A 17,519-nucleotide genomic window follows, 5' to 3' on the forward strand; every position below is an offset into this window, starting at 1 on the left:
ACTTTGGCCTTGAGGAGGGGGAATGCGTTTGAAAGTCTAAATGGAGTAGCTGTAGTTCAGACATTCAAGGTAAAACTAGGTGGCCACTGTGGACCTGATTTCAAACACATTCCTGTATTATTGGGAGCTTGAATTTTCAGAGCTGTGTCATACTCCGAATGCCACCAGCCATTCTCAAAGCAGTGTCTGCTGGCAGATGGCAGCTGCAACCTTATGAGCTCAAGGTCTCCTCGTGTAATTTAAATTTTTAGACAGTAAAACTTTTAGATCAGATGTTAGCAAAGAAAAGGAGACGTGTAGTGGCTAATAGCTCTTGTGACTTATGTACGTTAATCCCACGTCAAAAGTTAAAACCTACTCAGATGACAGTAAACAACTGGCTACCTGGCTACAAGTCTCCCCCAAAGTGCCAGGTCCAGACTGGTTTTCAGACTTACTCTCCTGAATTCATCAGAGAATGAGACCTTAATAATACAAGACTTGAAGCCAGGACTTAGAACTTGGAAGTATTTCCAACTCAGTGTCCATTCCTTAAATCAAGGTAGGACTATGCCCCATTTCAGCAGGAAGTGTCCAGAGCAGTCGAAGCCCCATTCACTGAAAGATGTGGGGAGAGATGAAACAGGATTGGAGACTGAAACTGAGTTCCCTGCTGAGGTTGTAATTAACCTCTATCCAAAATATTATTCTACTTTTTGTCCAATACCTGTTCTCCTCAAGATTGAGGAGATCAAAGAAAAGGGGGGAATTGTAACCCAGCAGGAACCTCTGGGGTCTTCCCAGGACAGACCCCTCCCCCATATCCTCTGCTGTAGCTCCTCTCTGAAGCACCCAGATAATAAAATCTCATGCAGATTTCCAGAGTTTTTCAGATGCTAAAAACCACCTCCAAATGGAAAAAATTAACTACTTGATGATCACGAGCAGGAGCCCCCAGAACTTCTGGCCCCTAAGGATTGCTCACCATCAACCAGCCAAAGGACTGTGCTCAGCTGATCACATCCCCTGGGGCACCCCTCCCTCAGCTGGCCTTTAAAAATGCTCAGCTGAAACCCTTTGGTGAGTTTAGGGGTGTTTTTTGGGCATCAGCCACCGGTTCTCCTTGCTCAGCCCAACAATAAACATTTCTTTGCTCCAAACTCTGACATTTTGGTATTTTTTTGCCCTCACTGTGTGTGGGGCACACAAACCTGCATTCAGCAACAAGTTTATTTGAAACAAAGTTTGAAGATTATGGGTAATTTTTACCAACTGAATTTGTGGACTGATTCCTTGGGCATTCTTCCGAAATGAATCCATGATCAGAATTACCTAAACTTCTAGAACTATCATTACATGATGACCAATCCAAATTATTTATTGACAATTATGTGTTCTTCCAATCAGTGGAGGGCTGGCCACCATGTTGCCTCAGGCCTTTTCTTATTCTGTCTGGATCCCTGGATTTCTCACTTCTGCGCAGAGCCAGGGCCCTGATGTGAGTAAGAACACTCACCTGCACCATGTGCAGTCGCCCCAGGAAGCCATCCAATCGCATGAAGACCAAAGAGGACTGGAAATCCCACTCCCGGACTTCCTGGTTCTCTTTGAAGTAAGACTGGAGATTCTCCCTTCTGTCCTGAAACACCTGCTTGAAGAATTTCAAGGTGTCCACAACCACCTGCAGTTTTCTCTGACTTTCTTCTACTTCACTTCTCAAGAGGTCTTCTGGGCTGAGATAACGAGAGGCCTGGAATGCAAACAGGTTAGTGTCACCAAGCCTGGCCGCAGGTGCAGGACGCCCCATGACTCTGAAGTGAGTAACTGCCCAAGCAACATTTTTCAGAAGCATAATATAGGAAACATCAGACCCCATCCTCAGTTCCACAGGTGGGCTGGGACCCAGGTTCAAGCCAAACTGTCAGTGATTGGCTCAAGGATGACAAGATACCAACAAGAGATGACAAGTGACCAGCCAGAGATAAGGAAACACAGCGAGACTTTTGTTGGCGCAGCTGGGGCTGGCTGGGCAGGTATTCTCCCGAGGTATTTTTTGTGACTTATCGGCTTTCTACAGTAAAATTATTTGAGTGCAAGAATTCTTCATCCAGAACTATTTCCCTGTCTATGAGAGACTGGAACCTGGAAAGCTGTGTGTCTGAAGCCACTGGACAGCCATCTTTACCACACAGGGAAGGGCTGAAATAACTGGATCCTGGCGACCTTACCAAGGCCTTACTGTGGACTTTTGAAGTACATGAGCCAATAAGTTATCTTTCTGTTGATGCTAGTTCTGGTTGGGTTTTCTTACACTTCCAGTCATAGGAGTCCTGGCTGACAAACATGCAGTGATGGAACAATGCTGGCCTAGGAGTCAAATAATTAGCTTCTGGTCCTGGGTTGGGTGACCTTTGGTGACTCAGTTAACCTCCCTGAGCATAAGCCCACATCTTTAAATAATAATAGTAAATTAATAAGGCTCTGCCTGCCCACTTAGCAAGGTTCACCTGAGAATGACCAAGATCATGAATGTCACAGCACTTTGCAGCCTGCAACGTGCGCCACAGATGTGAGTGATTTTGTTACTCTCTAAACACGCTCACTGTTTTCTCAAAGTCGTGCTCCCTGGAGGTAAAAGAAGTGAGTTTGAGGGGTGGATCACCCAAACGTTGTAAGGCCTCTGTTTACAGACGCACTCCGTGAGGTTTACACTGGGGGTCCCTGAGGAAGGAGAGACAGACTGTGGGATCCAAGAAGCTGCTTCTGGGTGCCTGGAGGCACAGGCGGACTTCTCAGCACAGGGAGGCACGATGGGAGCCTTGCTGTTCAGGACTGTGTTGGGGCCTCACAACCACCCAGCAACTCTCCAAGGTAGGTCCTCTTCTTTCCACGACTGCGTGGAGGGAAAGGGAGGCCCAGGGCAGGTGAGTGACGTGCCCAGGCGCACACAGCTAACAAGCAGTGATGCGGCTGTGGCAGAGGGACACCTGACTCCACAGGCAGCATTCTTAACTGCTGGGCTTTGCTGCTGACCTAATACCAGGCCGTTAAGCTCATTAAGGAGGTTAAAATTCACCACTCCTACCCTCTGCTCGAGCTGGGCCTTGGGCAGAGGGGAAAGGAGACTGGTCTCGCCAAGTATCCCAGCAGGACTGAGAAGACCTTTGTGAGTTACCAGCTGTGATAATAAAAAAAATTCAAGTGTGAGAACTTTTTGGACCCAAATTACATCCCTGCCCTGAAAAAAATGCACTCTTCCTCTTCCTTGTGACTTGGTGCCATCCAGCCCCCAGGGAGAGGTTGTGGGGAATCCGGGCACCAACCTGCTGGACCAGAAGGTTGCAGATCTCCTGCAGCAGCACCGTGAGCCGCCCAGGGCAGCGGTAGGACTCGCACGTGGCCCAGATCAGGCAGACCACATGGAGCAGAGGCTGCAGTCGTGGCTTCACCTCGGGAAACTCCAGGCTCTCGAGGGTTTCCAGGTGGCGCTGCAGCGGCACCAGGTGTGCATGGATGTCCTGTGCCTCTGTCAGAGCTGGAAGGAATTGGAGACGGTCACCTTCCTGGCTTGGGGTTCGCACCCGCCAAGCAGAGCCCTGGGGCCTGGAAAGTGAAGGGTCTGCAAAGCAATGGCTACAATCTCTTCCTTAGCTGAGGGAGTGGAAAAGGCTGGTCCCTGAAAACTTTCTAGCTCTTATGAGGAAACACTGAAATCAGAACCCTGGATCACTGGGATAGTGGTCTGAGGAGTCTCTCTCACAAAATTCCTGTATCTGGACTTCCTCCTGGCCCGTCAGCCCCAGCCTGGTGCTCTGTGTGTACAAGATGCTCAGTGGCTGTCTGCTGCTCTCTTTGTTGCTGGTATCTCCGAGGCAATACAAAACAGATGACAGAGGACAGGCGTCAGAGTCAGAAAGATCTGCCTTCAAAGGCTGGTACATCAAATGTATGACCTTGGACATGTGGAACCTCTCCAGACCTCAGTAACGGGCTGAACAGTAACTAAAGAGTTCTTGTGAAGGGCTGAAGGTAGCACACAGAATCTTTATATCCAAGCAGGCATTCCATAAATGGTAATGTCCCTGATAAATATTTGCTAATAAAGAATCTCAGAGCTCTTCTGGAGGAGAAATAACAGGGAATAGAGAAAGAGCACAGACTGATAATGGCAAGGTTCTGCTGGTTTTCAAAGCCAGGAAAATCTACCAATTCCTTTGAATACAGCCAAAGAAAGAGTGCCTTCCACCAGTCCTCCTGTGGTGACTGAGAGGGGAAAGTGGGAAAACCAGTAGCTCTGGAAACTAACTCTGTGGAGTCACTTAGAGGGAATGCAAAACTACCTCTGTGAGGTAGCTCTATAAGTAAAGAAATGAAGACCTAAATAACTGGCCTGGAGTCTTCCTGTGAATCGAATCAGCCAGCCCTGCCCAGCTGAGCAAAAGCAAGAGTACCCCCAGTTTATTAGTCGAACCCCTAGCTTGGTGGTGTGGGGCTCACTGCACACAGGAGTTTGGGGTGTGTACATCTGTACTTTATATCCCAAATGGAGTTGTGGGGCATACCACATGAATCCAATTTTTGAAAGTCAGATGTCATGGTAAATTGATTAGAGCAGTGATTCTTGAACGGGGGAGCTCAAGGGATTATCAAAACCCTTATGGGGTAGGGTATAGAATCCAACAGCCAGTCCAATGAGCATGGGCTCCAGCTTTCAGATGTGCCACAAGGTAAGAGAAACTGAGGCCATCACGCCAAAGGAGATTTCTTTTTATGTTACCTTTTTTTTTAATAAGCCAAATCTCCTTTAATCATACAAACAAGCACTCCCCTGATTTTGAAGAGCTCAGCATTGGCTCACCCAGTGCAGGGTACAATCACCTTGGCTCACAAGGCAAATGAAAAAAGAGATGGACAAGTTAGGCTCACACTTTTTTTTTTTTTTTAAATGCAAATATAAACTCCGGTTGCACAGGGATATCTGTTTTTCCAGCAAGTCGTTAACAACAGGCCCTTCTGGAACAAAAGTCTTCATCCCAAAAGCCTTTGGCATTGGCCAGTTTCTGTGGTGTAAATACTCCCCATCTTCCCACCGTGCCCGATTTCAAGCTACAACGGGACTTCACTGAGTGTTGGGGAGGGGGCTTTGAAAAGAGTTGCATACAGTGGGCTTTAGTGAGAAACTGCAGGCCAGTCCAAGCTGGCTCCAGTGCACCCCTGGACTTTACTTCTCTTCCACACACATCCACCTACAAATACCCTGGACTGGCAACCCGGCAGCACTGTGCCAACCCTGCCCCCTACTGGTGAGAGATGAGAACTCCCTACTTAGAATTCACTGCCTTGGTCTTTCCCCTCCAGGGTACGTTACTGCGTTTCCAAGGTTCTTTACTGCCCAACAGATTCCATTTCAGACAACGCTTGTTTCCGCACATTTTTCCTACATCCTTTTCACCGCCTTCTTCTCACTGTTTTCCAGTTTGTGCCCACTAACCCCGGACTGTTTCTTTTCCTCTCCCTCTCTTCAGCCCATCTGTGAGCCAAAGAATTACCCTGATCATGACCAGTAAGAACAGTGCACGTAGTACATCTGTACAGGATAAAGACAGATGCTCTGAAATTATGTGAGAAATGAGAAAACAAGTTGACAGCCTCTAAAATATTTTTATTCTCTGAAGAGCCCGCCAACATTTCTGACCAAGTCTGTACCTATTAACTCTACTCAAAATTTCTTTTCTTCCATCAGACTGAGGTATATATTTCAAGGATTTCTATTTTTACAGTGGTGTTTATCTGGGACTGTTACAGCGATATTGCTTTTTCTAACTTCTTTTCATTGCCAAAATACTCTACTGCGAAGGACTTTTAGAAGCTCGTCTGGGGAACCAAATCTTGTATAACTATTAATCAATGTGAATGACTGCAGTCTCTTAATCTATTAATGTGAAAGATGTATTTGAGGCTCCAAATATATAACCAATTCATCAATACACTTTCACTGCATGTTTTATTTCAGAGCCTCAAATTTCAGTTGTTTGCATACCTCCTTTATGGTATCGGTCATGACTGCCTGTAAGCTGTAGCATTACTTCATTCTTTTCTCTAAATTGACTCTCATTTTAACCTCAATAAAACCATATAAAATGAAAACTGTGTATCATTACCATAAATGGAAAACTTGTAATCACTTGCCCCCAAAAAAGCTACGCTTTAGCACCTTTTAAGATATACCTGTCCACACATCTCCCACAATCCTCTCTCACACACACAGTGGTACACATATCACTTTTGGTGACTCTGTCTCATTTGAATTGGAGTATAAATTGGAAACAACAGTTGATTCCTCAGATTCACAAAAATCTATCAGAGAATCAATAATAAACTGGGGCCACAACAGGGACCCCATTCCAAGCCAGCTGTCAGTGCTGGCAGAGTAGCCTCTGGGATGAGATTTTAGGGCCCAGAAGGGCCTCAAAGACTGGCTACTTAAGCACAATTCTTCTCTGTTATACAGCACATGCCAGAAACTCCAGCACTGGAACTTTTTTCCTTTAGCTGAGTGGTTTCCAAATCCCATTCCACGAGGAGAAGGTGGGACAAGGAATCCACCGATGGGCTCTGGACATCTGGACACAGGATGATCCCTCTTTAGCAGAACAAATATACCTCAGTAAATTTAAAATTTTGGACTTGCAAAGGAGATTGAATTTAAAAAAAGAGATGAATTTAAAGAAAAGAGTTCTGATAGAGAAAAACTGTTCAAAAATCACTGCTTGGATTAAGCTTAAATCATATGAAACTGCAAACACGTTTAAAAGCACATGGTGACCTACAATACTGAAGAGCTGTGAGGAGGGACGTTTGACAGGAAAAAGGAAAGAAACAAAGTGCACTGATGAAAGGAGGGGGATCCCTGAAAATATTTACCTACTTCTAATCATAGATTCTGCTGGATTAGCAATTTTGACAAGGGCCAATCTTGTCTGGTGCTCAGATGGCCAAGAAACTGCAGTCCCATCTGACAGTAGGAAGAGAAAAAGCAGAGTGGAGCTACAAATGGAAGAGAGACTTCTCAAGGAGCCAGGGGCATGAGGACCTGAATTCCAGAGGTAAGAGACTACAGCATGCATTGGCACAGTGTGGGACAGTCAGTAAGGTACTTCCACCTACGCCACCTCACAACAGCCCAGGGAAGTAGACGGGAAGTGTGTGCACTATAACCATGGTACACACTAAAGCTCAGAGAGGTTAGGTGACTTTGCCAAAGTCACAAAGCACTGGAAATGCAAACAGAGCATGGGACAGCTGCTTTCCTGCTTCTAAATTTGGTATTCTTGCCACCGTGCTAGACTGTGTCAGGTTGGAAGGTTATAAGGACTGGACGCCGCTGAAATCAAAGAGAAACGATAACTCAGCACTAAATAAGAAATCTGAATCAAATGTATTTATGGAAATACTTGCGGGTCCTCACCTGCTACAACATCTCTGAACATGGCTTGGAAAGCTGGGAAGTAGCTGCTCTGAAGCTTGTCTAGAAGCCCAGCTATGCCCTTGACCTTTATCGTTCTCAGTTGATTATAAATGTATTCCAGATCCTCAGACCTGCAACACAGTGGAGAAGAGCGAGTCCAGGTGAACACTGGGAAACACAGGTCACACCGTGACGACCCACCCTCAGATGGACACAGAGAGAAGGCCTGCCTCAGGATGGCGTCCGCAGAGGCCACGCTCCAGCCGAAAGAGCAGGGGCATCTGTTCCCAAAACAGTGAGGGCAAAAGTCTGAGCCTGGAACACAGGTTCAAAGGGGCAGCTCCAGGAGGTAACAGTAGGGACCACTGCTGTGACCATCTGGTGGCTCAAAATCTTGGCAGCTGGAGGTCACTAGCTCTTGCAGTGAGGTCTGGGGTCAGGGTGAGAGAGGTGCTGTCAGAGCAAGGCTGCTAGAGAAGGGCCCCAGAGCAGGTCAGAGCGGTATGGTAAGAGGATGGGGCATCTCAGCGTGGGGCGCACATGCGGCAGGAGCCCTACAGGCATACCTGGTCATGTGACATGTGAGGACAGGGACATTTGGCTCAAACACGTCTGTCTCCTTCTGAGGAAAAGATTAATCAGCACCATGATAAATAGGAGCAAGTTAACGGAGAGGATGAGGGGGATGAGCAGGAGGTATAATTAGGTCTTTCTGGAAACCGTGTGGCTGGGACACAGTGGGTGATGGACTTTCAGCCCTATCAATGAACACCTGGAACCTAGGAGAGGCTGTTCAGCAGTGAACTGCCAACCCCCCTCTCCTTCTCAAGATCCTTACCCAAACTGTGTGCACACTGACTGTCCAAGGAGAAGGGAATAGACTAGCAGAAGAAAATATGAAACAGAGTTCAGTAATTTTTCATGTAGTTGAAAGAGCCTTTGAAGAAATGTCAGAAGACACACTGACTGAAGCCCAAGAAATGAGGCATGACTACTGAACCTTAGGGAAAGTGTCATCTCCCAGGGCACAGAAAAATCACGTTGCCTGAAATGACACTGAGCTGTTTGCGCTAGGGGTGGTGAGAAACACCAGGAGGTGGGACCAGACGCAATGGGCGCCTCCCCCCCCCCCCCCCCCCCGAGGCGAGCATCCTCGGTGAGACATCTGATCTCCACAGCTCAAGCACGTGCGCACCTGTTCTTCCAGAACTCCATCTCCACCTCAGGGGTGGGATTCTCCCCCTGTTGGAGTGGCTGGGAAGACTCTCTCTTGAGCACCACCTGGACTTGGCGGCTCCACTGGATTACTGCTGACTCAATGGCATAGATGACCGACTTATCTGTAGACTCCAAGCTGCAAAAGACACAAATCTCCTGGGACACTGGAAAGAGCTTAACACTGGGTGTCCCCTCAGACAGAATCCCAAATCTTTTAAAAATAGGTGAGATATTCAATTTAGTCCAGGCATTCTTAACTTGGCTGGATAACAGACTCTGACAAGTAGTCAATGAGAAGTACAGATCCTCACCCCAGACAAGCTCTTATGCACGTGCATATGCACAGTTACTCAAAATTCGCACCCCCCCCCCAATACTGTGAAGGCTAGATTAAGAACTCTGAATCCTATCAAGTCTTTCTGTCAGTGCAGGAACACACTGGACAGAAAACAGCCAGATGACCATCCAGCTCCTGCTTGAGTCCCACTGATGCCAGCTGGCTCCCTACTTGACCAGGTAGCACACTCCTCACATCAGCTCTCCCCAGGAGTTTGTCTCTACACTGAACCCCGTCTGCCTCCCTGCCATTCCCTGACTTGGTCTCTGTTCTGACCTCTGCAGCAAGAGGGACTAGGTAACTCCCTCCTCCACAAGGCCAGCTATCAGACACCCGCACATCACTATGCTTTGTCCTCACGTTTCCAGTGAAGAATGGAATCCCCACACATTTCCCCTCGTACACCTTTCAAATTAACTAAATAACTATCCAGGGAAGTTTGGAGGGGATTAAAAATCAGAAATACATTTTGGTTGCCTTTTCATAAAGTCTGAACTGACAGTTGTTCATGCCAAGAACCCAGGACACAAGTGACAAAGAAAGAGAATCTATCATTTGCACTTTTGAGCCAGAAACCCACCTTCACATCATTTAATTAAATTCATATTTGCTGAGCAATGATACGGCACAAGTGATTATGGACTGTATTAAAGGGAGAAGATACTCACCTCCCTGAAATATGATCCAACCTTTTGGGAAATTATCAAATTTGAACAAAGGCAGACAAATTCAGCAATGATTATATATACACACACACTGAATGTTATTATGTCAAAAAAAGCAGTGGGAAAAGGCAATTAGAATTTATTTATTTTGAAAATTGTGTATTTTTATTAAACCACGGTGAGTTTTCTAGTTACCTGGAAAATTGCTTCAAATTATATATGTAGCAAATTACTTTCAATAGCAAAACCTCACTATAAAGCACACTGCTAGCCCATGCATTACTTATTCTTCAGATCAAACCAGGGGCCCTGGATATGCACAGAATACATTCAGAAACTCCCAGCAATATGGCAGACTGAGCTCATGTAGGAAGATGGCCTATTGCCACAAACATAAAGAAATGCTGGATAGAAGACGACTGAAAAGTATCATTTAGATACACAGCCTGGCTTGAAAGAAAAAGAAAAATATCCCCACAGGACAGAAACAAAGATGGCTCATCACTGGAATGGTAAGTGGAAGCTGATGGCAGGTATCGTTCATACAAGAAGAGGCTGGGGCTTTAATGCCTACCCAGGCACAGGAGGCATAGACCGCAAGCCTCAACAAAGCCAGATTTGTTTCTATTTGGAAAAAAAAAAACCCCAGGACCTGAAAAAAGTCTCCAGCTGCCAGGGGAGGAGGGTCTGGAACTGTGACATTATGTGCTGGGTAAATGCTGGGAAGAGGCGTGCTGTCTCCCAGACTGGACCTGGGTCTTTGCCAATGATGAGACACTGTCCTGATAAGCAAAATACTGAAATCAGTGTGGCTGCTCTCAGCCCTAAAATAATTCTAAGCAGAAAAAAAGGCCATGTTGCCATGATAGCCTTAAAAGACTTCAGGCAGAGGAACTGGGGCAAGGGTAGTAATCAGCACAAAACATAACAGTCCGAGGATGTTGGCAAACAGAGCAGACAGTGGGCTTGTGTGCAGAACAAGGAGATGTGCAGAGTCAGGAACAGAAAAGTCATAAGGAAAACATTCAGATAAACAAGCATCTCTCATATCTCAGAGGCCCATATGGCCAGGCTGGCGGTACTTACATGGTCTCACTTTCAGAATCCACAAACTCCACTTTTTCTGAGTCTACTGGAAGAGGCAGCAAAGTTTTCCCCTTCGCTTGCTCAAGGATAACCAGGAGGTCACACTGGAGACTGTGGGCGTGTCGCCGGACATCCTGACATACCACGTGAGGCCAGTTGAGGTGATTCTTCTCATTGGCCAAGACTGGGATGACAACCTGGAACAGATGTGCACAGAAAAGAGAAGTGGGCATTCTACTTCTGAGTCCTTAAGGAAAGACTATTCTGCGAAGAAAGGAGCAGAAAGCTATATACACAACCTTTTGCAGGTCCCTGTTCTGTGAGGCCTAATTATTAATCACCAATATTATGTACTGCCTCGACAACTGGTAGGGCCATGAGTAGCCTACCCACAGGGTTCCCACCCACTCTGCTCCTGCAGATAAAGTCCCTAGTCAAACAGCCGTCTTAACAAGGGAACCAGGCACAGCTGCTGCTTAACCCTGAGTAGTGGGCTTCAGTTCCTTGCCAGCCAGTGGAATATTCAAACAAGTCAATCCCATCCTTCTGCAGGAACCAGTGGGCACCACAGCCTCTCGATACTACAAAGCTTGCCTCCCACAGCCCCTGCTGGTTCACTGTTTCCAAGCACAGCTCCCGTGTGGTCCTGCCTGGCACAGTGTTCTCCTCTGGGCTGTGAGTGTATGTGCCAACAATCTGCTGTCAGTCTCATCTGTCCCGTGTCGTGTGTACAGCCATGTCCAGAACCCTAGGACAGGAATCCTTCCCTCATCAACAGGGTGAACAGAAGGTGATCAAAACTGTCGCAAAGGCCAAGAGGGAAAAAACAGGACACATGCAGGTAAGTATGGCCCTCTGTATACAGGTGGTATGAGGGGGCATTTTACAGAAATAAGTCTAGCTGAGGGTCTTGAATCTTTCTGTGGGGTGGACCTTAGTTGGTGTTGGCCACCCAACATAGTCCCTCTTTTCTTAGTACTCATCTCCAGACCTAGGCGTGAACACGTGAACAAACTGGAGCCAGTGAGTCAGACCAAAGTCTCTTATTTGGACTTTATGAGGAAGAGGAGCTTTCTCTGCCTTTGAGTCAGAACAACTGGTGGCCCCTGTACTACCATCTGGAGCCTTAGAATTGAGTTGACATGCAGAAAGGAGAGTTCATAGATGGAGAAAAACCAAGTCCTATAACATCATTTGAGCTCCTGAACCAAGCTGCTCTTGAACTTTCTGAGCTGATTTACATTGAGGTTTCTACTACAAGCCACTTTAAAAGTCGTAATTCGTGCCTCTGATGGGGAACCTCTGCCTGTCAAAAGCTTACAGCTTTTGGCAGAAGGGGTAGTATAAGCATTTGCAGAAATTTTATTCTATTATTTCCTTTTTTTTAAATCAAGTAAGAAGCAAAAGCACTGCAGATTGAGGTTGATCGAAAAGATTTTGGACATTTGAGGGGAAAAAAAAAGAAAGTGTGCAACAGTGACCTCAAAGAGTAAGGGAATCACTGGAATAGGATGTATGGGATGCCAGCTGGGAAGCAATAAAAGGCCTGATAATAAAATTAGAGGTTCGGGGTCATGAATGTGGAGCCAGTTGGTCTTTCTCTAGCCTCATTCAGCTTCATGAGGGCAGGAAGGGGTGGTTAAGACAGGAAGGGGGACAAGATCACCAGAGGAGGAAGGTTCAAGGAGCCCAGAGGCTTGGTTAATGGAAGGATCATTTATTTGTCTCTTGAAACAGCCACTTGCTAAGACAATGCTGGAGAGAGTCACAGTGAGCAGGAGCCCAATCATGGGGAAATGAGGGCAGTGCAATGAGGAGAGAGGTGGCTTTGTCTAATGGCATGAGATTCAAACTGGATGTTTTTCAGCATGAATCTAGAAGCAGCAAGCAGCAAGGATACCTGTCCCACTTACAAGCTCAGAGGTAGAAGGGCTGTAGGGAGACAGCTGAGTCTTTGGGGAGAAGTTGGTTGGGGTTAGAGCAAAGTGACAAGGATGGGTCAGAGAAGTGAGGAAGCCTTTAAGTGGGATGCAGAGTGACAATAATCCTTGTCCTTTAGGAAATACCTACAACTAATGTAACAGAAGAACAAACCTGACTCCATATTGGATCTATTCCTTTGGCTCTAACCTTTGTGCTTGATTGCCTGTCTCAGTCAAGCTGGCTCTAAGCCTTTGTAAAAGAAGGTTGCCTGAAGCCTCAAATACACATGACACCCCCTTCTCCAGGTTCTGCCTCCCAAGCTTGACCTTTAAGGGTATAATAAAAAGTTGCACTATATACAAAAGCCAAGACATGGAAGCAACCCAAATATCCACTGACAGATGACTGGGTAAAGAAGTTTGGTATATGTATCAATGGAATACTACTAAGCCATAAAAAAGAATAAAATAATGCCATTTTCAGCAACATGGATGGACTCAGAAATCGTCATTCTAAGCAAAGTAAGCCAGAAAGATAAAGAAAAATACCATATGATATCATTCACATGTGGAATCTAAAAAGAAAAAAAAAAGAACACTATGAACTCATCTACAAAAGAGAAACAGACTCACAGACATAGTAAACAATCTTATGGTTACCAGGGAAAGGAGGTGGGAATGGATAAATCTGGGAGTCTGAGATTTACAAATGTTAGCCACTATATATAAAAATAGATTTTTAAAAAGTTTCTGCTATATAGCACAGAGAATTATGTTCAATATCTTATAACAACCTTTAATGAAAAAGAATATGAAAACAAATATAGGTATGTATACGCATGACTGAGACATTATGCTGTATAGCAGAAATGGACACATTATAACCTCAACTAAAAAATACAAACAGAAAATAACAATTATCTTGTTACAGGATTATAGGAACAGTGGGACCAGACCTCCGTAAACAGCAGTAGGAACGAGGGATTCTGGCAACAAGAAGTTTGCAACAACCAGCCACACCCGCTCCCCTTGGCTTTCGGAATGAAGCGGCTACTACTGGCCCCAACATCCTCTCTCCATTCACTGGCCTGTGGTGCGGGGTGGGGGTGGGAGGGTGTAGTAGGAGCTTGGACTCCGTAACACTAACAAACTCTGTACGTATTAGGTGTTCTGATAAGTTATTTTAAATTTTCATGACAAGCCTGCCAGGTGCTTCCATCCTGACAGAGGTGAACTAGCCTGCTCCCACCACACTGATGAACTTGACAGAACGGACTGGAAGGAGGCTCCCCCAGACTCCAAAGCCCATGCTCCTGGCACTGGAAAACGGACCTACGCCTTTACAGAAAACCAACCTACACCCTCCCTTTTCCTCCCCTCAACAACCCATGCTTACACCCACAGCTCTACTTGCTCAGCAGGAACTAAGGCAGAAAGCTGAAGAAACGGCCAGGAAGCAAAACTAGCAGAACCAGCAGGAACCAGAAAGTTCCAAAATGGCTACACGGAATCTCGCACGAACCCAAAGGCCGCGCCCAGAGGCGTGGGCCACGCGGAGGGCTCTGCGCAAGCGTACTTCTTGGCCCCGCCCCTGCCCTTGACGTCACCGCGCCCGGTGTAAGGCTCCGCTCTGGCTGCCCGGGGAGAAGGTGGTGTTTTGACAGCATGAGTTCTCCCTTCTCCATTCCCTCATCAAAAAAGTAAAGTTTCTGTGCTGCTTTGCTGAACCTGTCTTTGTTCAGTTGGCACCAGCGGCACTGGGCAAAGGAAGGACCCAGCTGGGGGTCCACCTGGCAGGAAAGGTGACAGTCTCACTCCAAAACAACTTCAGAACAGCATTCAAGTTCCAGCGCTCTAGGAAAAGTAACCTGGCGCAATGAATAAAGGGACTGGGAGGAGGAAGAAAGGGAGCAGAAGGACTGATTCCTAAATTCTATCAATTCTTCCTTGGAAACATTTTCCTGCGTGCATCTGTTTTTCACCTTGTACTAGTGCAATGGGATAAAAACAAAGATCTATAGCTTCACCCCCTCATTAACACCACTCACCTCCCCACAAGGAAGAGTTCTCTCAGCCAGGTGGGATTTTTGGCTTTAGCGCTGCTCTGTAGAGAGGGGAGCACTAAGCCAGGGACTGATCCACAGGTGGAGATGAGAGTGGGCAGGACACATGGGAGGCAGCGATTCAGGGAGGTGATCGGGTCCTGAAGTGGCCCTGGATCAGCTTCAGGGTGTGCAAAAGAAGCGGATGGGAGAGGAGTGCTTATGTGGCCCAAGGACTGCTGTTAGAGGTTTTAAGAAATGCAAATGAAGGCCTGGAGGTATTTTTTAGGTAATTTTATTTAGATTTTTAAAATAGATAACACATTTATGTGGTGCAAAATTTTAAAGTACAAAAGCTTTACAGGAGAAAGTAAGTCTTCTACCTACCCCTTTACCTCCCTCAGTCACCCAGTTCCTTTGGCCTGTGGATTACTCTGTTCATGAATGTCCTTCCTTCATTCCTTCATCCTTCCCTCCCTCCCTTCCTCCTTCTTTATAGCAGACATAGTAGTATACTATACATACTACACCTTTTAAAAATTATCTTAAATTGCAGCATTATCCATAATAACCAAGGAATAAAAGAAACCTAAATGTCCATCCACGAGTGAATGGGATAAAGAAAATGTGGTCTATACATACCATGGAATACTATTTAGCCTTAAAAAGGAAAAAAATCTGTCATGTGTTACCTTGAGAATGAACTGTCTTGAGGACACTCTGCTGAGTACAATAAGTCCTCTGTCACCCCAGACCTTCTCCAGAATCCCCCCTCCCCATACCTTCCTAAGAAAGCAACCAAAGGCCTAACACCTGACATAGCAGGGAGCCTCCAGGCCCCAGTTCCAGCACGGGGCCAGCGTTAGGTAAGCTCTGTCCCCACTGCAGTCACATATAGTTTTAAGTATATACGTGATGAATTCCATGGGTGGGATCTTGTCTTTATTTCTTTGGTGGCTCCCCACAGCACCTATCACACGAAACATCATAAAGCCAGTACCCAATAAATACTTATTCCACAACCTTCAGAATCCAGGGCATCAGGCTTCCAGAAGCACACACACGCAGGTTACAGGGAGGAGACTGCCAGAAAGGTCTAAATGTCCCAAGCATCTCTCCTGAGCCCACCTGCACTCTGGAGGCTTCTGCTGTGGTGCCACCAAAGCACTCCATAATGCACATCCCGGGAGGTCTTCCTCCCTGTGCTCCAGGCAAACCCCTCCAAACACTTGTTGGACATTTCCAACTGGATGCCCCAACTTGTGATCTGGGCACAAGGTTGACCTCTCGTTCAAGAATGAGATAAAAATCAAAATCAAACCACTTCTTTTTAACTCTTCTCCATTAGTAAACACTGTTTAGAGCCTTTCACCTCCTTCGTTCACCTCACTGACCCACTGGAAACGCCCCTTGGGCCACCGCTCCCTGTCCTTTGCAGTGCCAGTGGACAGGAGGGATTCAGACACAGCCTCGAAAAAAGGTCAAGACCCAGGCCCTCTTCAGACCAGCCTCTCCCTGACTTGGCATGAAACTAACCCAGGACTGAAGCAAGTCCTAGCCCCATAACGACCTGGCTCTGACCCGACCCCTACTCAGATTTCCCCCAGCTCTCATTTCACAGCTCGCCACCGAGTCTCAGCGGTCAGCCCGGGATCCCAGTTTCCTGCCAGCTCCGCCCCTCTAACCTCGCGGTGCCGCCTTCGCACATTAATCGCAACTCCTCAGACTCAGCTCCATTCTCCTCTCCCTGGCCCCGCCCTCCCTCTGGCCCCGCCTCCTCCCCACCCCCACCCCAGCAGCAGCCGGCGCGGGGCCACCGAACGACCCACCCTCACCTCGGAGAAGAGCGCGGCCAGGTGCTCCAGCGGCGCGGCTGGCAGGTCCCCGCAGAGCACTGCTCCGCGGAGGCTGTCAGGCCCCGGAGGCTCGGGCTGGGTGCGCAGGAAAAACAGCCCCTTAGCGCGAGGCGGGCCGGCCTCGGGTCCCGCGTCCAGCCCCGGGCGCACCGCCAGGCCCCCGGGCCCGGGCCGCACCACCAACAGCGGCCGCGGCCCCTCCGCGGCCCCACGGCCCAGGAAGGCATGAAGCAGCTGCCTCGCCTCGGCCGAGCCCGCGCAGCGCTCCCAGGCGCCCGCAGCCGGCCGCAGGCTCCGAGCCACGTAGGCCCCCAGGAGTCGCAGCCGCTGGTCGCCGCCGGGCTCGGGGTCCGCGTTCTCCTCAGCCCGCGCTGCTGGCTCCTCAGCCCTCGGCATCGCGCGCGAACTCGGCGGCAGCGGTTTCCCGGGCGACGGGGACGCGGCCAGGACTCCCTCCTCCGTTCCTCTCCTATTGGACACTGGATTCCGGGTCCCTCCCCCTCTAGTCCAATAAGGTAGGAGCAGCCCGGCCTGGGAAGGGGCGGGGTCGCGTCGCTGTTGCTAGGAAACCGGGTGAGGCTCGAGTTTCCTGTCTAATCTCACGGATTGAAGGTGCTCGTGGGTGACTGTCCAGGGCAATGATTTATTGATGAGGTGCGTGGAGGGGAGGTCAGGGCTATAAATGCTGTTAAGGAGCCTGCTGGCGAAGGTCAGATTAAATTCTTTAGAGGTCGCCAGACACTGAAAGTATCATGGTTCTCCCACCTACTCCCCAAATGTGTAATTCAAAGTTAGAAACAATGTCAGATAATAAAATAGATGTAAGGGAATTCAGTCAAGTTTTTATTTCTTTTCCATGATATCAAATATTTTGTAACGGTGCTCACGTGTCTACTGAGCATTTAGAATGTGCTTGTGTGACTGGGGCCCTGGATTTTTCATTTTA

At 47.6% G+C, this 17,519-nt stretch overlaps 1 protein-coding gene across 2 annotated transcripts in view; it reads right to left on the reverse strand.

Annotated features, from left to right (window-relative positions):
- DNAH9 (dynein axonemal heavy chain 9) overlaps positions 1–16,980 on the reverse strand; it is a 276,427-nt gene extending 259,447 nt beyond the window's left edge. For both annotated transcript variants that reach the window (XR_012499359.1, XM_074342145.1), the window contains exons 1-6: positions 16,553–16,980; positions 10,754–10,950; positions 8,643–8,801; positions 7,448–7,578; positions 3,303–3,514; positions 1,496–1,729 (exon numbers count right to left, since the gene is read on the reverse strand). Coding sequence is in view for 1 of the 2 variants with exons in the window: in XM_074342145.1 (XP_074198246.1) it covers positions 1,496–1,729; positions 3,303–3,514; positions 7,448–7,578; positions 8,643–8,801; positions 10,754–10,950; positions 16,553–16,969 (1,350 nt within the window). In the remaining variant the exon portion in view is untranslated. The remainder of the gene's footprint in view (positions 1–1,495; positions 1,730–3,302; positions 3,515–7,447; positions 7,579–8,642; positions 8,802–10,753; positions 10,951–16,552) is intronic.
- Positions 16,981–17,519: the final 539 nt, after the last annotated feature.

This window comes from Camelus bactrianus, chromosome 16, assembly GCF_048773025.1.
Source record: "Camelus bactrianus isolate YW-2024 breed Bactrian camel chromosome 16, ASM4877302v1, whole genome shotgun sequence".
In the NCBI taxonomy this organism is placed as follows: Eukaryota; Metazoa; Chordata; class Mammalia; order Artiodactyla; family Camelidae; genus Camelus; species Camelus bactrianus.